This window comes from Rattus norvegicus, chromosome 19, assembly GCF_036323735.1.
Source record: "Rattus norvegicus strain BN/NHsdMcwi chromosome 19, GRCr8, whole genome shotgun sequence".
Taxonomy (NCBI): Eukaryota; Metazoa; Chordata; class Mammalia; order Rodentia; family Muridae; genus Rattus; species Rattus norvegicus.
The window spans coordinates 59376346-59398033 of NC_086037.1; the positions used below are offsets into that span (position 1 = coordinate 59376346).

Sequence of the window (21688 nt, forward strand, 5' to 3'; positions counted from 1 at the left end):
TATATTTGAACCAAAACACACAGGATCATGTGACGAGGGCCGTTAACATCAACATTTTGTTGGACTGGAAGCAGAATCAACACGTTAGTCATTGTAATTCATTTAAGTTGGCTTTCTCCAGAATTCCAGGATCCCAAATCAACATGTTTGTTGACTACACAGAGATGGGAGGCAGGATGTAGTTTAACACCCAGATTGGCTATAGGGGCCAGAAGAGTCAGGGGGGGGCTGAAAGAACGGGGTGAGACAGCACAGTAAGATTCTGATGCAAATAGGATACTTATTTTTTTTTCTATTTGTTTTAGTGAGATTCTCCCTAGATATGTGTTTTGTATAGAAATTTATGTTGTCCAAAATTAAACTTTCTTTGATTATTATTATCCTGTTTGAGCCCTGAATCTGGGCTGTTGTAATTTAAATTTTTTTAGTATAATCGGAGAAATTCTGTAAGTCAAGGTTATCTACATCCAGAGCTTTGTTCTCATTTTGCTTCAGGTCAGTATAGAACCAAATGTTTAAAAGCGCATTGCTTGTTCCTTAGGTCAGCCAACTGGCACGTGACCAGACCCTAGCCTTGTCAGGTCTAGTCTAACAAAGTATGACTGGACACCGGGATGTGTGTCATCCACAGTTGCTTTCGCAGCTCTCCACCAGAGCTGGCCAGCAAACCTAAGACATATTCTACAGAAAACATTTGCCATCGTGGTGTAGGCCTGTAATCCCAGCAAGGGCACTGAGGCAAGAGGGTTACTGTGAGTTCAGGGCCAGCTACAGAGCGAGACTTTCTGATAAGATGTTCGTCTGGTAAACTTTTGCCATTAAGAAAGCCCATCTTGGAGTTGAATGGTGGTGGTGGATACCTTTAATCACAGCACCGGGAGGCAGAGGCAGGTGGATCTCTTGCATTTGAGGCCAGCTTGGTCTACAGAGTGAGACCCATAACAGTCAGGGCTACACAGAGAAACCCTTTCTTGAAGAACAAAACAAAACAAAACAAAACAACAAAGAAAGCACATCTTGGGGCTGGAGAGGTGTCTCAGTGGTTGAAGCACTGAAGGGTTGAACCCTTCCAGAAGACTTGGGTTTGATTGTCAGCATCAAACCCACATGGTGGCTCAGAACTGTCTGTCACTCCAGTTCCAGGTGATCTCAGGCCCCCTCTGACCTCCTTGGGCAAATACACAATGCCTAAACAAACATGCAGGCAAAACATTCTACTGCCACTGCCAATACTGTCACTCATAAATTAGTTTTTAAAGGAAAGCACTTCTCACCTAAAGAGCCGCTGTGCCTTTTCCACTTAATAAGACGGACTCCACAAAGTAGCCCATGCCTTTTCTTTGCATTGGTTTGTCAGGAGGTTCAGAGCTCGCCTGCAAGTGCTCGAGGGAGTGACCTGCTCAATTCAGCTTTCTGATGGATGAGCTTCCTTTTCTTGACAAAGGTGCACACTTTCCCTTCTAAGAAAATCTACTCTCTGCACTACGACGTAGCAACATTGCACTAGCTTACTTCATTCAACCCTGCACGTTTGGTTTGTACCCTTGTGACTTGGCTGACATATGCACACAGCCATAGCCACTCCCTCATCAAGACAGTCGATTTGTGTCTCTACAAAAATCTCCTCCTTCTTCCCCCTCACCTCAACCCCAACCCCAACCCCAGACAATCACTGAATGTCCAGCCGTTTTTAATTTTCTTGTATGTGGATGTTTGTTACCCACTGTGTTTATTTATTAGAGTCAGAGTCTCTCTGTTTCTCTGGCAAATCTACAACTCACTGGTCTTGAACTTACGGAGGTCCTCCTGCTCCTGCCTCTTGAGCCACCATACCAGCTTCCTGTTTGCTTGTTTGAGACAGGGTCTTCTGTGGCTTGGGCTGGTGTAAAACTCCCCAGGTAGAGGATGCCCTTTAACTCCTGATTCTCCTATTTCCACCTCCCAAGAGCTGGAATGACAGGTTAATACCATTGCCTTTGGCTGTTGTATAGTGTTTTAAATGCTCCTTAAAAGTCACCGGGGCATGTGTGACTAATGGCTGAAGGGCATAGCTAGTACACAACAAAAGATTCATCTCTTTTGTAGAGTTCTCATACAGATTTAAAAATCTTCACGGGAGGATTTGAGGCGTGACTTAGATGCACTTATATGCACTGACCTGCTGTTTTTGAAAGCATCTGTTAAAGATCCCCATTTGACTTTTCCGATAACCCATTAAGGGCGTGGTTTCTTAATATTCCCATTTTGTAGATGAGGAAACGGGCTCACAGAAGTGGAGTGTATCAGTTTACTTGCACTGCTGGAACAGCGTTCTGTAAGCTGGGTGGAAATTTACTGCCCCATGGCTCTGGATGCCAGCGATGAGGAGAACAGACCTTTGTGTGTATCAGAGAGCCTATTCGCTGAGACAGGTCACGGGGCTCCTGATTTCATAAGTGGCTGTAGTGATGGATTCGTGCTGTGATGGTTGTGGATGAGGTGGACAGCAGGGGATGGGGCTCTACTTGAGGAAGGAGCTCACTGAGCACAGGTTCCTATACTTTACTCTCCCCACCCCCGCTTCTGCTTGTCATTTGTCACAATGGACCACAACCTCTGTGGTTACAGTAGTGATGAAACTGACCATGGGATAAGACTCTTGATGTGCTCTCCAACTTAAGAAACATGTTGCTTTCGGAGTAAGGCATGGTGGTGCCTGCGTGTAATCCTAGCGTTTGGGAGGCTGAGACAGGAGGGTCAGGAATTAAGGGCATCCTGGGCTACAGAAAACCCCGACTCAAGTTAAAAAGAAAAGTTTACGTGTTTATTATACAATTCCCTTCCCATGTCTGCTTTAATGTGCCAAAGAAAATCAAGTGTATTTTACTGTAATGGAGACTCTAAAATGTTGTGTGCTTGAAGGCAGTTTAAATAAGATTGCATGCTTGAGCTAAATAAGAAAGAGCATGCCTCCCTCAAGCTGTTAATCCATGATGGAAAATCTCCCCCGGAACCCTTTGGAATGACCTCCCGTTCGCCTCTGCTCCAGCTGTTTGGAGCCTTCATACTTCCTGGCTTTGAACCAAGTTCCCTGCAAACTAGAATCTTCTGTCAGGGCTCTAAAGCCTCCTCCAGCTCAGAGCACACTCTCTTTCCTTTCCAATTGGAAGTTGAGCCTAATCTCCAATCATTCCCATTACTGATGTTGGAAACTCCTATCCAGACTTCTTGGACCAGAGGCAGCAGCTGGATGAGGGGAGCCAAGCAAAAGTGTACACAGCTAGCAGAGCTTCAAGAACCAGGCAAAATCAGCCTCAGCTAGAAGGTGCTGTGCACACCCCTGAAGTTCACGGCAAGCAGGTGCCTGATCACAGCTATCGGTTGGATCGCAAGGCTCCTGAGGAGTACTGACTTTAAAGCTGATGCCTTTCACTAGCATCTGGTTATGGTTGTCTAAAGCAAGATGTTATCAAACTCAACGCTCCTCCTCTCCTTCCCCTCCCAATTCAGTATGGCTTTCATACAGGCAGCGCTCAGCGAGCTTAAAGAGTGATGGGTAATTTCCTCCAGCAGGTGTGCTCTGTTGGGACCCGGGCACTCTACTCACCAGGTGTGTTGCATCAGAAAGTTGTGCTGTGGGCAGAGGGGCTGGCTCGGTTGGGAGAGTGCTTGGAGCACCAGTGTGAAGACCTGGATGTAGGCCCCTAGGACCCATGGGAAAAATCTGGGCATTCTAGTGCATGTCTACAAGCTCAGCACTGGGGAGGGAGAGACAGGCAGATTCCTTGAGCTCCATGCCAGCTAGCCAGGCTGCCACAGAGTTCTGGGAGAGACCCCTGTTTCAGAAATTGTGGAGCATGACTGAAGAAGATACTTGAATCAACCTCTGGCCTCTAGGTGTGTGTGCACACATGTGCATGGAAACAGTGATGGAGGCCTTTGTCTGGCTCTGAAGGCTACAGTTATGGCTTCCTCTCACTCCACCCTAGTGTGGGTGAGATTGTTGCAAGAAAACTTGGGAATGGGTGGTAGAAAAAGTAGGGTTGGTTTTTTAAAAATGTTTTAAGTTGAATTAAGATACTGTCAACAATTTAGATACTGTTTGATAACAACAGAAGCAATAGGCACCCAGCCAAGCCATCAGATTTTACCAAACTTCAAAAGTAATTATGTTAAAGATACTATCTGATCTAGTCTGTCGATTATTAGAGATACTTTTCGAAAACTGACTCCGAGAACAGGATTATTTTTTAATTAGGGCTTTTTTTTTTGCACCATGTTTTTGTTTTTGTTTCTTTTTTATAGTTCGCCGATTGATTTATTTTATGTTCTGAGCAAATCTTTTGTTTTTAGTCATTCTCGTATCTCGGCCAATCACAGAAATTTCCTGGTCGCCAATTTCATTCAGAGTTATAGAACTCATTGGTTTTGAGTAAAGTCACAGAGGGCCAAGAACACAATGTAACTCTGTCTGTGTGTCCATCTGGAAAGACTGAACTTAATCCCTGCTTTCAAGAAAAGGATTAGGAGTGGTGGTGAGTGAGGAGTACACCTTGGCTGGGCTCCATGCATCACACACACCTTTGATCCCAGCACTGAGGAGGCAGAGGCAGAGGCAGCGAGTTCCTCTGTGATTCTGAGGGCAGCCTGGTCTATATAGTCAAGTCCAGATCAGCCAGGGCTTCGTTCTGAGACCCTGTCGACAAAATAAATGAATTAATTAATTAAAAAAATAAATAAAAGGAAAAGCGAATTTGGACAGTTTAAAGGTAAATGGTCCCCCAAAAAGTGCTGAGCCATACCAGTTTTGTGTGGCACACCCTTGGAGCAGGAAGAACTTAATGTTCTCAAGGGTGTCATCCATGTACCAAGGTCACTGATGTTTCTTAAGAAAGTGCTTGTCTAGATGGGTGGTGCAAACCGACAGGCTGATACAGGGCAGGAGAGCCTGCTGCTGGCTTCCCATGCTGAGGGCTCCCAGTGAAGTCAGTCTCCCCTCTCCATCTTTTTCCTCTTTCTACCCCCCTCTTCCTTCTTTTCCTCTTCCTCCTCCTTCTCACTAAGTACTATCCTATCCACTTCTTCATGGACAGGTGTAGGAAGGTAAGTTGGGTGTGGTTATTTAGGAAGTCCCCAGTGAGACATCTGTGTTAACTCCCTTCCCCTGCGGCAGGAGGGGAGGTGGAGAGAGGGCAGGAGCCAGAAGATGGGAGGAAGGAGGGCTGTGAAAGGCTGTCCCTTTCTGCACAGACACTGCAGGCTCAGTACAGCCTAGCCCGAGTGGAGACTGCTTGGTTTGCCTCTGCTCTTGAAGTCTGTGGATGTGACTCCTTTTGGGTAAACCCTTCTACTTAAACAAACCAGAAGCACTATCTGAGGGTAGGGTCTACAAGTGCATTGTTGGTGGGATTGCAGACTGGTACAATCATTCTGGAAATCAGTCTGGAGGTTCCTCAGAAAATTGGACATTGAACTACCCGAGGACCCAGCTATACCTCTCTTGGGCATATACCCAAAAGATTCCCCAACATATGACAAAGACACGTACTCCACTATGTTCATCGCAGCCTTATTTATAATAGCCAGAAGCTGGAAAGAACCCAGATGCCCTTCAACAGAGGAATGGATTCAGAAAATGTGGTACATCTACACAATGGAATATTACTCAGCTATCAAAAACAATGACTTTATGAAATTCATAGTCAAATGGATGGAACTGGAAAATATCATCCTGAGTGAGGTAACCCAATCACAGAAAGACATACATGGTATGTACTCATTGATAAGTGAATATTAGCTCAAATGCTTGAATTACCCTAGATGCACAGAACACATGAAACTCAAGAAGGATGACCAAAATGCGAATGCTTCACTCCTTCTTTAAAAGGGGAACAAGAATACCCTTGGGAGGAAATAGGGAGGCAAAGTTTAGAACAGAGGCAGAAGGAACACCCATTCAGAGCCTGCCCCACATGTGGCCCATACATATACAGCCACCCAATTAGACAAGATGGATGAAGCAAAGAAGTGCAGACCGACAGGAGCCGGATGTAGATCGCTCCTGAGAGACACAGCCAGAATACAGCAAATACAGAGGCGAATGCCAGCAGCAAACCACTGAACTGAGAACGGGACCCCCATTGAAGGAATCAGAGAAAGGACTGGAAGAGCTTGAAGGGGCTCGAGACCCCATATGAACAACAATGCCAAGCAACCAGAGCTTCCAGGGACTAAGCCACTACCCAAAGACTATACATGGACTGACCCTGGACTCTGACCTCATAGGTAGCAAAGGATAGCCTAGTAAGAGCACCAGTGGAAGGGGAAGCCCTTGGTCCTGCCAAGACTGAACCCCCAGTGAATGTGATTGTTGGGGGGAGGGCAGTAATGAGGGGAAGATGGGGAAGGGAACACCCATGTAGAAGGGGAGGGGGAGAGGTTAGGGGGATGTTGGCCCAGAAACTGGGAAGGGGAATAACAATCGAAATGTAAATAAGAAATACTCAAGTTAATAAAGATGGGAAAAAAAAGTGCAAATGTGTGTGCAAGCGCACATGGGTGTGTGCGTCTGTGTGTGTGTGTGTATGTGTGTGTGTGTGTGTGTGTGTGCGCGTGCACAAGCGCACGCACGCATGTTGAATTAGAGGCTTGAGCTGCAAAGAACATAATAAACTCCTGTGTACTGTGTGTGAGACCCCGGATCCATGGTCTTTATTAGTTCAGTGCCTGTGAACTAAAGAAAGCTGTCTTGCCAAGGCACAGTGTTCTCAGCGTCTAAAAGGCGGGTTTTAAAGCATTTTTCGTCAGGAGACCCTCGTTCTCTTTAATTTTTGTCCTGTGTTTAATTAATTGTCCTAGGGCCCTGGAGCATGTTTATTGTGGTGCCATGTGCACTTTGCTTAAAGAGGCACAGACAACAAGCCACGGTGGAGTTCCTGCTACGTTTGTGGAGCAGGAAGTGAGCAGTGGCAACACAAACCTGATTCAGTCAGGATAGCCCTCTAATGTTTGGACTGAAAAACTTTTAGGAATTAAAGGGGAAAAAAATGTGAGCTCATCCCGGGACCTTGGCGCTGAGTTCTCACATTGGTTGTTGGATGCAGGAAAGGGGCTACATTCGGTTTGAAAAGCTGTTACCATTCTTGGAAGAAGGTGCAGAGGGACTTTTAATTTCTGCGGCCTCGCTTTTGCCCCTCATGGGTCTCACATGCAACTGTTTCTGAAGTCGGTTGTGAAATGGTGTTAATTCTGTGCTCCGTGATGACGTGTTGAAGAGTAGAAAAGTTGATAGAGTCGGGGGGATTGAGTCCACGAAGCAGGTGTGTTGCTGGAGGTAAGGTATTCAGAGAGGCCGATATTCTTGCCTTCCGCTCTGGTGACCCAGAAGTGAAAGAGGCTTGGCAACATTACTGGCACAGAAGCATGAACTGTGGGAACTACTGTTCCTTGTGAAGGGCAGCCGCTGTCAAGTTGTACAAGTGCCAAAAGCGCATATGTATATAGTGGTGGCTGTAGCTCGTCATATGCACAGATAGGGAGGGTTGCATCCCGTTCTGTAGATAGAGGTTGTAGGTGGTGAGAGGCTGGTAGGGCGTTCCACAGGGATTCCTCCCTCTCCCGTGGATTCCTGTTTAAGTCCCTCAGTGGGGCATCTTGACTGTCAACTTTGTTGGCTTGAGACACGCTCACGAGATAAGGACACGCCTCTGAATATATCTCTGGTGTTTTCTAGAAGAACCTTTCAAGCGGGAAGACCTGCCCTGAATGTGGGCTGAGGATCTGGGTGATGAAAGTGGGGACACAGGGAGCCCACTACTTAGGGCTGCTCTCTCTCTGTTTTCTGGTTGCCAGGGTGTGAGCTGCCGAGTTCTTCTCTGTGCTCCCCACTTTGTTGGAGTGAAACCTCAAATTGTGAGCTGACGTGAATCCTCTGGGTCACTTTCTTCTTGGGTGCTTTCTCCAGTGATGGCAAATACCCTGGCTCATACACATCCCAAAGGAAGGGGTACTCTGTCTTCTAAATCTGCAGAATACGTATGTCTGGTTTCCTTCTATACACTATACATTCTATACATTCTATACATTCTATACATTATATAGTATCTTCCAACTCTTCAGACACCGGCTGGGTATGTTACAATTCATGTACCCAGTGGACCCAGAGTTAGCACCGATCCCACAGGTGAAGGGCTCGGCTCCATGAGCTACCCTTGCTTCAGATGTCCAGTCCTCTGTCCTGTACTGGTCACCTGAACTTCTGACCAACTGGCTACAAATGGAGGGTCCCCACCATCTTGCTTGAGTTTGATAGTTTAGTATAGTGGCTCACAGGACTTGATGGGACATCTATATCTGCCACATTATATTGTAAAGTGTGGAACAGCCACGTGGGGAAGTTCTTGGGTGGATTACCAGGGGTGAGTGCAGATTTCCATGTGTTTCTGAATATGCTTTTCCCTTCCCTCTGTCTCTGCATTTACAAACTAAGAGGCTAGCTGTGCTCATTTCAAAGGCTTCATTATGCGGGCATGGTTGGATATATTATTGGTCAATTTCGGTGTTAGTATCTAGCCTCTTCTTCCTGGAGATGTGAGGTGTAAGAGCTTGGCAAGTTGGGGATTCTGAAAATTCCAATTCCCTAATCACATCTTCTGGTAAACAGCCCCCAACCTTCAAGAATCACTTTATCAGTGTAAACTCGGATGTTGTAAACTGTAGTAATATGTTGCACACAACTGGGAGAAACCCATCTAACCTCAGGCACTCAGGGAATTTCCAAGGCTTTGAACAGAGCATTGTTCTTGTTTGTTTTCATGGCTGTGAGGAGCGCCACGCTCAAAAGCAGCATGAGGAGGAACAGGTTCCTTTGGCTTGGAGGTCACAGTTCCTCACTGAAGAAAGCCCAGACAGGAACTGTAGAAAGGAAGCTAGGGAGAGGAGCTGAAGCAGAGACCGCAGAGGAAAGCTGTTGACTAGTTTGCTTCCTAGATAGCCCAGGCTGACCTGCCTAGGAGTGCCACTGTCCACAGTGGGCTGGGCCCTCTGTTAGCCCTAATCAATTATCAATGAAGACATACTCACAGGCCAGTCTGATGGAGGCGGTTCTTCAAATGAGGTTCCCTCTTCCCAAATACTGTTGGCTGTTGACAGTCAAGATCAGCCTTCATAGCCACATATGTCTTTCTATTTCTTTGTATATCACGATGCTACCCACCCACTGCTAGTGATGAAGTACTTAACTCTTGGTAGCCCAGGGTCCAGATTGTAGGTGTCTCTCCTCTGACCTTTGCCCACACTGTCAGGACTCCTTGATTCTGTAAGTGCCTTTACCTCTGTGTTCATTGCTTGGCTCTGTATGAAATGGTGACATCCTTGAAGAGCATCTCAGAATCCCTGCATTGTATAAAGCACCCAGCACGATGCCCAGTGGCTAGGGCCCTCCCATGTCCTCCTCCTCCTCACCTGGATGTTTCTATAGTCTACAGGCCATACAGCTCGAAACATTCTTGAGGTTTGGATTGGTTCTTCCCATTCTTATCTGCCTTGATTGCTCTGTATTAAAATTCATAAAGACCCATAAATTATCAATTAGATGTCATTCAGTGGGTTATTTTTAGTTTCTTACTATAACAGGCATGCATGCATGTGTTAAAAATTGAAATGGTGTGCGTCGTAACATGTACAGTAAATCTTCCTTGCTCCCAAACAATCGCGCTCTCTCTCTCAGAGTAATCCGTGTCAGTGCTGTTTACACATGCGCCTTCTTCCTTTATGTTCCATTTTGCAGGCCGTCCCTATGCTTTGCTTTTTGTGTGTGATAGCTGTTTGTTGCACTCAAAGCCTTGTGTATTTTACGCAAGCATTCTACTGCTGAACTATATTCCCAGCCTAGCCCAGGTCCATTTTTGCCCCAGTGTTGGGGATTGAAGGTAGAAACTTACGCATGCTAGGCAAGTGTCCTACTACCAAGCTGCAACTCTTGCTGTCCTGGTTAGGTTTTAACGATGACTCGGCACCATCTAGGATCTCCTGGGAAGAGAGAAGCTCAGTTGAAAGCATTGCCTTGATCCGATTAGCCCATGGCCATGTCCATCTTGGCTAATGATGGATGTAGGATGGCCCAACCCACTGTGGGTACCATCTCTAGGCAGGTGGGTCTGGGCTCTACAAGAAAGGATGCTGAGGAGGCCACAGAGTAAGCCAACAGGTAGTATCCTTCAATACTCTGTGGTATATACCCTCGGGTGTTGTGTGTGGGAGTGTTTGCCCATGTACACGCATAAAGGCCTGAGGAGGGTGTTGGGTATATCTCCTTCACTCTCTCCTATAGCCCGTGAGGCAGGGGGTCTCTCTAAACCAGAAGATGAAGCTAAGCTGTTTGCCAGTAAGCCACCCCATCTCTGCCTCTGACAGTACTAGAGTTAAAGGATAGAGGTATGTTCACCCAGCTTTTGGCTGGAACCCGAAAGCCATGCCTGCACACCAAGTGTTGTTACCTGGGGAGCCACCTCTCCAGTCCCACTGCACTAACCGATTCAGCCTAACCGATGAACAAGTAGATGGATTATGGTATTTCTGGCTCTCACTAACAATGTGGCATCAAATGTTCCTCCCACAGGAACATTCATGGGTACAAGTGTGTTTGTAGGCTAAATGTCTAGTCCTGGACTACCTGGGCCACAGAGCATGCCCATTTAACACTTGCTATGTCCAGTTGCCTCAGAAGTTTCGAATCAGTTTATGTCCCCCTTTTCCTTCATGTGTGAGGTTGTCTGGTTCCCCCACACCCTGACAACTCAACATACTGCAATTACAGAATGGGTCTTCATTGGGCCTGTCGAGGACTGTGCTAATTGTGATCTCTGGGCACTCTTCTTACCGTGATTTCTAACCAGGACTGTCACTAGCAGGTCAGATGAGAACTTCCTCACCCGGTGACAGTGGCAGCACTCATAGCCAGCCTGAGGTCAGTTTCGCCTCTTGAGAGATCTCACACAATCGCTTGCAATTTATTATCTAGGACTGCAAAAACATTCTGTGGCTGTGTTGCCCAAATCATAGAGATATAGCTTGGGGATTTTGAAGGAAAGATTCCCTGTGAACCATGCCGTTTCCCACCTCAGAGTTTTCGTTCCTTGAAGTAGTATCTTCCTTTTGGTGTCCTAGGGTGTGAGGGTGCTAAGAAAGCATTGTACTTTGTCAGGTTCTTCTCATCGGCTGTATCTGATGCATCATTTTCAAGGCAAGGCTGGTCTTGACTAATTTTCTCTGGGGAGATTGCATGTGTTGTAATTTCTCAAGAGTTGGCAGTTGTGGATTCTGTTGTGCGACTCTTTGCAACTCAGAGGTATGTAATTGAAACAGTACGGGTGGTAAGCAAGATCCTGCAAGGGATTATGCAGGGAGTATCAGCAAAGCGGGTTATCACTGCCTCTTGGCTTTGTCCTCATCACTGGGATGGCTGGGTATCCCAGAGCTTCCTCTGTAGTGCCTTAGGAGAATTGGCTTTCAGTGTCTCAGTCAATGTCTTGTCTTTTAAATTTCGTTCACATTAATCAGATCTGTTTGGAAAGTGTGGTTCTTGTAGATTTGAGAGGGTGTAAGAGAACCTCACAGCCTTAAAACCACTAGGTTTTGTTGTTTGTTTGATTGATTGATTATTTTGTAGTGTTGGGGTCTGAACTCAGGCCTCACACATGCAAGCAGTCTGTTGCTAAGCAGAACTCCTGACCCAGACCAGTGGTTTATTCACATAGAGACACATGGCTTAGCGAATGAAAGTGCTCTACATGAAAGGGCAAAAACCTGAGTTTGCATTCCAAGAACCCACATAAAAGACTGAGCATCCGTCATTACTGTACTCTCATGGTAAGATGGGAGGCAGAAAACAGAGGGACCCCTGCAAGCTCTTGGGTCAGCTAGCAGGGAGCCTGATGTGTGCAGTGATCCGTAGAGACCCTGTTCACGAACAGAGCTGAGGCTATCCTTGGAGCTACAAATGCAGTACTGTGTGTGCGCACACACTCACCCACTCACACCCAAAACCAAACAACAGCTCCCCAACTCTGAATTGTCCCCAAATCTAATGTCACCTGAAATGCACAACTTATTGTCCTGCTCTACACATCTACATTGGTTGGGGCAGATTCTCTAACTTGTTGCTTGGTTCTTAAAGACCGCATCAGTGATCCATTCTTGGTGTGTAGGGGTGTACACTGGGTAGTGGACTGCCATTTCTGGGCCCTTTTATTGGCATACAGTTGCAAGTAGTGTTTGTCTCCAGTGTTTCACAATTATAAATTAATAATAACAGCCCATTAGAAATTACCAGTGTCGTAAGTCCCAACTCCTTTGGGCATCTTAATAAAAATGATAATTAAAACCATAATTTACAGTAAATGGGGACACAGCCCAAGCACATCCACAATATGGAAGAAATTAAAAATCTCCAACCAGAAAGAATATTCCTGGCACTGTGGAAGAATCTGCCTTGTTCTTGGAGCCCATGTCCACAGCACCTTGTCAGGGCTGTTGGTTCTACCTTCCCACCAGGCAGTCTTTTGTGCCTGTGGAATCTGTGGGCCGCTCTGTGAAGTCTGTGGCCACCGGCTCTGAGCACAGACCCGTCACTCCCTGTGTGTTCTCTGTCCATGCAAACAAGTGGCTAGGGTCACCCATGCTGCTGGGTGACCCCAGTACCTTCCGGATCCCCACTCAAGCCCAGACTTAGACAGTCGCCACGGTTTGTCGATTTTTCCAAGTGTTTTTCTCACTTAGGAATTCAGCTACTCAGCATCAGAGGGTTCTTTGTCCCCACTGGCTGATCATGGTGCTCCCCTGTCTATCCGGCTCCATCATCTTCAAGGCCACTGGAAGGATTTTACTTGGATAAACAAAAACAACAGCAACAACCACCAGTAACTCAGGGTTTCACTCTGTGCAGAGTGTCTCTTCAACATCCACCTGCTGCCTGGTTCGGCCTCCATTCCAGTCTCTACTTTCTCCTGTGAGGCCTTCCCTGGTCTTTTGACATTCCTGGTACCTTTTGTGCGCCTGTTTCTTTCTTATCTCCTTCAGTCCTGATGATGTTCTTGTCCCATGGTTCCTGCTGCCGCACAGTGACACATTCTGATGCATTGTACATCCCGTCAAGTTGACAAGAACAGCCATCAGAGATGGCTAGCTATACTGTGCATACCAGTATTCCTAGCTCTTAGGAACCTGAGGCAGGAGGATCGCAAGTTAGAGCCCAGTCTTGACTCATAACAAGAATTTGGCTTAACCACCACCACCACCACCACCACCACCACCACCACCACCACCACCACCACCACCACCACCACCACCACAACAACAAAGATTTGGATGAGCCGTCCATCAGAGCATGTGGTTCCGGGCAGTGCCAACAGCACACATGGCAGTTCTCAGTGGCTGACCTGAGGCGTAGTCCTCAGCTCTGTTTGGTGTGGCTGTCCGGTCCATTGCCTGCCATCAGATGTGGTTGGAGCCCCAACACCCCCATCTAAAGCTCCTTTGGAAATGCTTGACCCTGCAGCTAATTCAGTTAGGAAGAGGACTAACATGGGAGGCACTGAGAGAGGAGGAGAAGGTAGTGGCGTGGGGGTGAGGGTAGGGGAGAGGAAGAACGAGAGGATGGAAGGGTGGACGAAGACAATGAGGCAAATAGAACTGTTTGTGTATTTGGTTTGGTCTGTGATTAGCCATTTTGCAAATTCTATCCCTGAGAATAAAAACTAATGCAAGATCAGGGGGCATTTAATTTTGGGAGTACATTTTCTATCTTAGTTGTTTGTATTTAGAACTGACAACCTGAAACCATGAGGTGTTAACTCCCCGGGGCCGCTTAGCTCTTCTGACCGGAACTCCTATTGCAGACGCTAGAAACCTTGCTGCCCGTTGTTTAAAAATGCCTTCTGTTATTTATTCTCTTCATTTTATTAGCGTTAAATATTCTCCCGCACCCACTGGCTATCTCCTCATGGTTAAGCTGCTGCAATTTAAACATTGTCATGAAGTTAATTTTTTATAAGATGAATCAGGTTATTAAATTTAGTAAACCATTGCCTTCATTATTCTGCACCAACTTTGGCACCACGCAGGATTGGCTTAGCACTACTACATTTAGCTAATTAAGCTGGCCATCAGCCGCAGCCTTACGAGCATGAGGGATGCTGTCCTCATGGGCTTTATTCAGGACTTAGCAGTAGGTAATGTTATTAAACTTTTTTTTTTAATTTATAAAACTCCATACTCTGGAGATGTGGTTTGCTATAAATGTGTTATTGTCCTTGCTGTTAAACCATCATCTTTTGAAATATCCCCTGCTTTGTTTTTGCTCCAGAGGCCATAGTAAAGGATTAGAAAGTGGGCTTGTCGGCCGTAGCTTTGACAAGTCGACCAGCCGCACGGACAGCTCTGTTTAGATAAAGGGAGACTCGAGGGCCAGGGAATAACTTTACAAGTCACAGAGACAGATGGCTTAGCCATAACTCTAGCCAGGACTCATCTGAGGGAGAGTAGGCACACTCTTGCCCCGGCGGCCTGTTGCCGATGTCACACCAGATGCACGGCTTTCAGTAATACAGTTTTGTCAAGTGAGATAGCATAACCTAGGAAAATAAATGGTGATGGAGACGGCTCTGCTTCCTGTTTCCCTGCAGATTTCTAGGCAGTGTCATTCCAAACTGTAGCGAGCAGTGCTCTGAAAGGATGTTAATATTTAGTCTTTATTAAAAAGCAGGTTGCAGGATTAGTGGGGTTGGTGTGTAAGAGAAGGGGATTATTTCATGGCTCCGAAGCATTGTGACCCATCAGCGGGCTGCACCATCCATTCCTTACGTAGTGAGTGCTTCTGGGATTCAGGATGACCCAGCCGCAGAGACAGTTGTTTACAGACATCTGAAGAGCAGAGTGCAGCCTCAGACCTTCCTGTCCTGGCCTCACGCCACTTTCCTTTCCACCCGGAAATAATACAGCTGCGTTAGGGTACCACACACCCTAAACCCTAAGGCGCAGGAAGTGAGAGTCAGGGGAACTGGAGTTTGAGGCCAGCCTGGGCTACAGAGCAAGCTTCAAGCCATCCTAGGATACAAAGCAGGGACAAAACAAAATGGTTCCCAAGGAATGCACTTGCCATAACCTTCGATTTATAGTTTAATATCATTTAATTGAAATGTGATTAAAATAGTTCTGTGGTGGTGGCTCACACCTTTAATCCTCAGCACGCAGGAGGCAGAGGTGGGCAGATCTCTGAGTTTGAGGCCAGCCTGGTCTACAGAGCGAGTTCCAGGACAGCCACACACACACACACACACACACACACACACTCACACACACTCACACTCACACACCTGCATACACATACACACACTCACACACACACACACACACACACACACACACACACACACTCACTTCTAGTCATTGTGTTGACGTGAACATTTAGGAGGGATCTAAGTTTTGCCATTTTCTCAAAGATTTTATGGGTCCATTAGGTCCCGGGTAACAGATGAAGTTGCTGTTGGCCCATTGGTGCTGCCTCTCCATGCAGGTAACAGTGTCACAGCTACCTTAGCTCCTAAAACGTGGCATTTTTGGAGGCTGGGGAGATGGCTCAGTGGGTTGAAGTGCTTGTTCTGAAAATGCGCTCAGCCTCAGAGCTGAAGCTCAATCCCTGGAGCCCACAGGGAAGGAAAGAACTGACTTCTGAATTTGTCCTCTGATGCCCATATACATACATGCGTGCCCCTTCACACACACCTGTGCAACAATATAAAAAGAATAAATTGTTCTCATATCCACATGCATGCATGCATGCACGCACATATAAATGCATCCATGGAAATAGTAATAAAACAGGTTTTGAAAAAGGAACTGTGTATTCTCTTGGATTTACTGTAACTTTAGGAAATGAAGTGTTGGGCCTGGAGAGATGGCTTGTGTGGTTGAGAGGGCTTCCTGCTTTCTAGAGGACTGTGTTTCAGTCCCTAGAACGCATGGTGGGCGCACAGATAACTCCAGATTCATGGGACCTGATGGCCTCTGTGTGCACCACACACATGTGCCATGTCCATGCACAAATGTACACACAAACACATATGCATTAACATAAAATGTATCTATAAAATACATATCATTTTGCCATTTAGAGCGCCGGCTAGGTTTTCAACTCTAGAAGGAGATTTCTTTCTTCCTCTCTCTCACCCTGTACTTTTCCATCCCCATTTTTTTTCAGATGATTTTGACACGTGGATTCAATATCTATACATATGTAGACTCTTTCAATTTTCCGGCTTATCCTTGTGACATTTTTTTCAGAAGTGTTTCCCTAGGAGTTTGCCTTTTAAAACCTTATAAATTTATCATCCTAAAGTAGTTGGACATTTCACTAAACCTTTTTAGGGTTTTTGGGTATGTAGTCCTCTTAATATTTATACTTTATTTTAATATTTTAAAATTTAGGAAAATACTACACAGGAGCCGATCATGCCTATTTGTGTGATTGGTGAAGAGGACTCTCCCTGAAATCACCATTGCAACTTACAAAGTTTATTTATTTTTACTCATTTATATTTTAAAGATTATTTATTTTATTTTATGCATATGAATGTTGTGCCTGAATATGTGTATATGTATATGTATATGTGTATGTGTATGTGTATGTGTATGTGTATGTGTATGTGTATGTGTATGTGTATATGTATATGTATATGTATATGTATATGTATGTATGCACCATGTGTGTGCCTAGTGCCCATGGAGTTCAATAGAAAGCATTGGGTCCCTTGGAACTGAAGTTACAGAGAGTTGTGAGCTGCCATGTGGGTGTTGCACACGGAACCAGGGTCCCTGTAGGAGCAGCCAGTGCTTTTAACCACTGGGCCTGCTCTCCAGACCCTATTTATGTACTTTTACATCGTTTATTAGTAAGAGAGTTTGAGTTTGGGCACATGAGTGTCATTGCACATAAAGGCTAGGAAGAGGACATCAGATCCCCTGGGTCTAGAGTTACAAGAGTCTGCGAGCTTCCTGATGTGGGTACTGGGAATTGAACTTAGTCTTTTGGAAGAGCAGCAAGTGCTGTCAACTGCTCTCTAGCTCTCCTTTCCTGGAGATCATAACCATTCTGCTTTCAGCCACTGTGTCTGATACCATCGAGAATGATGGCTTGCGCCTCTGTTTGCTTCTGTTCTTCTCTCTCTGGCCTTTTGTAACATCTGGTTCCCATGTGTGTCTTACTATTTTAGGCTCTCATTCCCGAGGTCTTACATGAGAATGTGAAGTAGTTGGAGGGATAATTGAGGCTCTGGATAGCAGGCTCCTTCTTCCAGAGAGCTTATCATTATTCCTTGCTCTGTAGTTAGGTAAGGACAGGCCACTTTAATCCATTCAGAAACTGAAATGCCTGAGGCTGAGCTTCCTGAAAGGCTGGCCCGACACTGGATCTCCTGTGAAACAGTAGCCCTGGCACATTTACCAGGACCCTTCCTTTTGGACCTGGGACATACATTTATGTCTTTCTCTACCTGTAAGGCACAAGCTTAACCTGTCTTCTGTCTCTCTTCTACTGTTGTAGAACTGGAAAAGGACTTGAGTGACCTCCCATAGTCCTGCTATGTGTTGCTTCGCTTCCCAAACCTTGGCCTCCTGAGGCTGTGTCATACTTATCTGATATTTTCAAAGAAGGACGTGTGTGTACATACCTGTGTGTGCATGCATAGGCATGTGTTTCCACATAGGCATATGCTTTCATACACACACACTCAGAATATTTTCTGAGCATATATATATATGCACACACACACATACACATACACACATACACACACACACACACACACACACACACACACACACACACTCAGAATATTTTGTAGCTGTTCTGACTGCCACAATTGCTGAATTTGTAAGTTCCAGAAACACCTATCACAGAGTAGACTATGGGGATCTCTCATTACACAAAGAATCTAATCATGGTTGGTAGGGAGCAACTGACTGTGGCCTGAACTCTCTTGGACTGGGCCTTCATCTTTGAAATAGCTGTTTGCCTTCTCTGTCAGCAGGGCTCTGCTGCACGTGTAAAGTAAGACAGTGTCTCTATCATGTCACAAAGGGCACTAGCACCCTACTACACAGTCTCACCCACTGAAATTATCTCCTGGCGTGTCCCTGTCCCCTGGGGCACAGAATCACCTCTGCTTGAGAACCACCTGGTCTTGCCAGTGCTGTCCACTGACATGTCCCTTTATGCTAGCGTCATTTCTAATGTGGAGTTTTCCTTTTAACCACAGGGTTCGAGACGGCCAAGTCCTTCGCCCTCCATGGTGCGCACGTGATCCTGGCCTGTAGGAACATGAGCAGAGCCAGCGAGGCCGTGTCCCGCATTCTGGAGGAATGGGTAAGTGCTCAGATGCTTAGTTCGCTAACTGTCAAATCCGTACACACCGCAGGCTGAGTGCATGGAGGTTTCGGCGCAGTGCGCACAGTGCGCTGCTCTTGGAACGACATCTTCGCTTTCTGAGTCATATTCATGTTGTTTACTGTGTGGAGGAGAGGGTGAGTGAGACCATTCTTACCCATGCATTTGTTTATAGTTCACCGCCACTGCCTTATTATGAGAACGTTTACTTATTTAAATCTTTTATTAAGAGAAACGAAACGCCTGTGGATGCAATTGGGAAGTGTGTGCTCACGCGACATTGTTTACCTGCTTCTGCAGCCATTTGATTGCTTTCCTTTTTATAGTTTTATACATGGATGCTTTATGTTTTAGTCATTTTCATCCTGTTGTCACCCTCTTTAATCCCTCCTCCTGCTAAGGCCCTTCCTCCCCAGGGGTGCCTCTCGACTTCATGGAATTAGGGGGTAAACCATGCAAACAGCAGGGGAGGTGGCACTGAACACTAGCCACAGCTTGTTCAGACACAGGAGGGTCCACCCCACAGAATTCAAGGCTCCTCAGAGAGTCACATGGAAGCCGGATGGTAACACCTAAACGAGTCTTGTTTTCCTGTGGAAAGAGAAGGTAAAAGGTAAACGTCCTCCCTGGACCCTGAAAGGTATACATCACCTAAGTTTGGAACCTTTTTCTGGAGAAGTTTTACACACAAACACACACACACACACACACACACACACACACACACACACACACACACACACACACACACTGATCCTTGCTTTGATTGGCTCATCTAATACACTGCACCATCTTTCCCTAGAGTGAAGTCTAAATAGTCTTTGGGCTAGGGCTTTGCTCCCTGGGTACAATTCCTGACAAAGAGAGAGGAAGAGAGAACATTTGTTTTGGCTCAGGTTTCAGCCTAGAGCTGGCCCTTTGCTTTTAGACTAGTGAGGAGGGAAGCAAGCCAGAAGGAGGGAGAGGAAGAGAGGATAATGGGAGACAGGGAGGAAGAAGGGAATTGGTGGGGAGACCGATTGGGGCTTGCGTGTATCCTCTAGGATACCATACCCTGGTGTCCTATATTACTCAACTAGGCACCCCTTTCTAATTTCTAGCACCTCTCAACTGTACTGTGGGATTCTGTATCAATCAGTAGACCTGCCCATCCATGAAGTCAGAATCTTTGTGACCTAATTTCATCCCCCAAAGCTCCACATATGAGTACTAGCCTTCATATATGAACATTTGGGGGACATGGTACCTCCAAATCATACGGCTCTATCCTGTTTACCAGTTGTATGTTATTTTAGTATGTGCTCATGCATTAAGTTAACCTGCGTCCCGTTTTGGGCGCTCAAAAGTTTTTAGCCTTCTTGTGCTATTACAAGTGATACAGCGTCATTCTATTGCTGCATCAGAATTTCTCCTAAATTCATGTGAAACTAGGTCTAAAGTATGTGAGCCCTCTTCAGTTTTTAGGTCTGTGACTCACCCATGTGGCTGAACCTTAGCAGTGAGCCCCTCTCCTCACTGGCTTACATATGCAGCTGTCACTTTGGTGGCCTGGTTGTTGCAGTGTTCATTCCTGTTGATTGTGTGGCAGAATTTGCCTGGTGTCTCGAGGATAGTTAGACTCCTCAGATTTTGATTCAATGTGTTTCAGACTGGAATAGTACGATTCCATTGGCTTCAGTAATTCTGCAGCTAGCATACTGCACAAAGATATCAATGTTGAAGCCATCTCAGAATGGGATGGCATAGCTCAATCACTTTTCATCTTTGAGCTGATCCTTTTCTTAGACTACACCACAGATGGCAGCAGGCTGGTCTGTATCTAGTCTATTTTGACATCTTAAATCTGTCTGTCCTCTATTTTCATCTATTTGTTTATGGTTATCATTTATTTAAATCCACAGTCTGTCTCTTGCCTACCAATTCTGTATTATTTGAATCTGTCTGTTATCTACTTATCTGTCTATCTATCTACCTATCTATCTGTCATCTATATATTTATCTAACAATTTATTATCTACATATCATTATCATCTATCATCCATCAATCATCTATCTATCTATCACCTATCATCCATCAATTATCTATCATCTACCATCCACCAATTATCTATCTATCTATCTATCTATCTATCTATCTATCTATCTATCTATCTATCATCTGTCTGTCTTACCTATCACCTAACATCTATCATCTATCTATCAATATCTGTCATCTGACTACCATCTATCATCTATCTGTCAACTGTCTTTGATCTGTCAGTTACTTATTTGTCTCTTCATTTATCTATCATCCATCTCTGTTGCCATCTCTCTTACTTTTTCTTTTTTCAGGCAGGATCTCACTGTGTAGCCCAGGCTAGCCTTGAACTCACAGTAGTCATCCCATGTCTCCTGAGTTCTGGAATTACAGGCATGAGCTACCTTGTCCTGATTCCACCACCGTTTGATACACAGAGGCAGAAATTCCTGGATCTACCTCAGGCAAGTCTCTTACTACGTCTTTCACATCTCTAACAAAGACGGTTTAATGAGGTGATCTCAGAGACACAGCATGTACTCTCCCCTCCTTTCATGTTAAGCCTAACGGTGTCCCTGTGAGCCAGCTTCAGATGGTGGGAGTTATCACCCTGTAGTTTCATCAGACAGCTTCTTGACGTGGAGTAGCAATCCTACAGGAATGATTATCTGGAAACATTCAAGTTAGGGACCTGGGGACAGGAAGCACTAGTGGAAACAAATGTATCTCATGCAGTTGCAAACACTGAAATTGCATCCTAGAGGGTTTGGACTATAGAAACTCAGCCCCTTGCTCGTATCTTACTGGTACACTTGTTCTCTGGGTATTCCTGTTCCCCAAGCTGGTGATTACAGAAGCCCAGATTTAGCATCTAAAGCCAGGGTCACTATTTCCTGTCACTGCCGTCCCTGTCAGTGCAATGGAGAGAGCCAATACTGTCACCTTCTTTATGTTTGGACCCCATACCTTCCCCACACGCCCACCCTTGACGTTTCTGGTCTGATTTTCTTCAGACTCCTCCTTCTTCCTGTCTCTGCACAGGGATCGCTGGCATTTTGGGGAGCACTGTTAAGGTCAGTTTAATCCACTGCACGTTTTCAGTCAGCAAGCAAGCTTGAATGTGATCTTACTTTACCTGGGATGGACCATGTCTGCACCTGCCTGAGGATGTAGTAAGACATATTGCCACCCTGTGGGAGGTTTTGAGTGGTCCAGGGTCTTTGTTGCAGCAGGAGCTCATTCAGAAGTCCCAG

General features: G+C 45.7%; 1 protein-coding gene across 9 annotated transcripts in view; it reads left to right on the forward strand.

The window, feature by feature from the left end:
- Positions 1-21688, forward strand: part of Wwox (WW domain-containing oxidoreductase) — a 930922-nt gene that overhangs the window by 37944 nt on the left and 871290 nt on the right. For all 9 annotated transcript variants that reach the window (XM_063277944.1, XM_039097635.2, XM_006255671.5 and 6 more), the window contains one exon: positions 18291-18397. In XM_063277944.1, coding sequence (XP_063134014.1) covers positions 18291-18397 — 107 coding nt within the window. The remainder of the gene's footprint in view (positions 1-18290; positions 18398-21688) is intronic.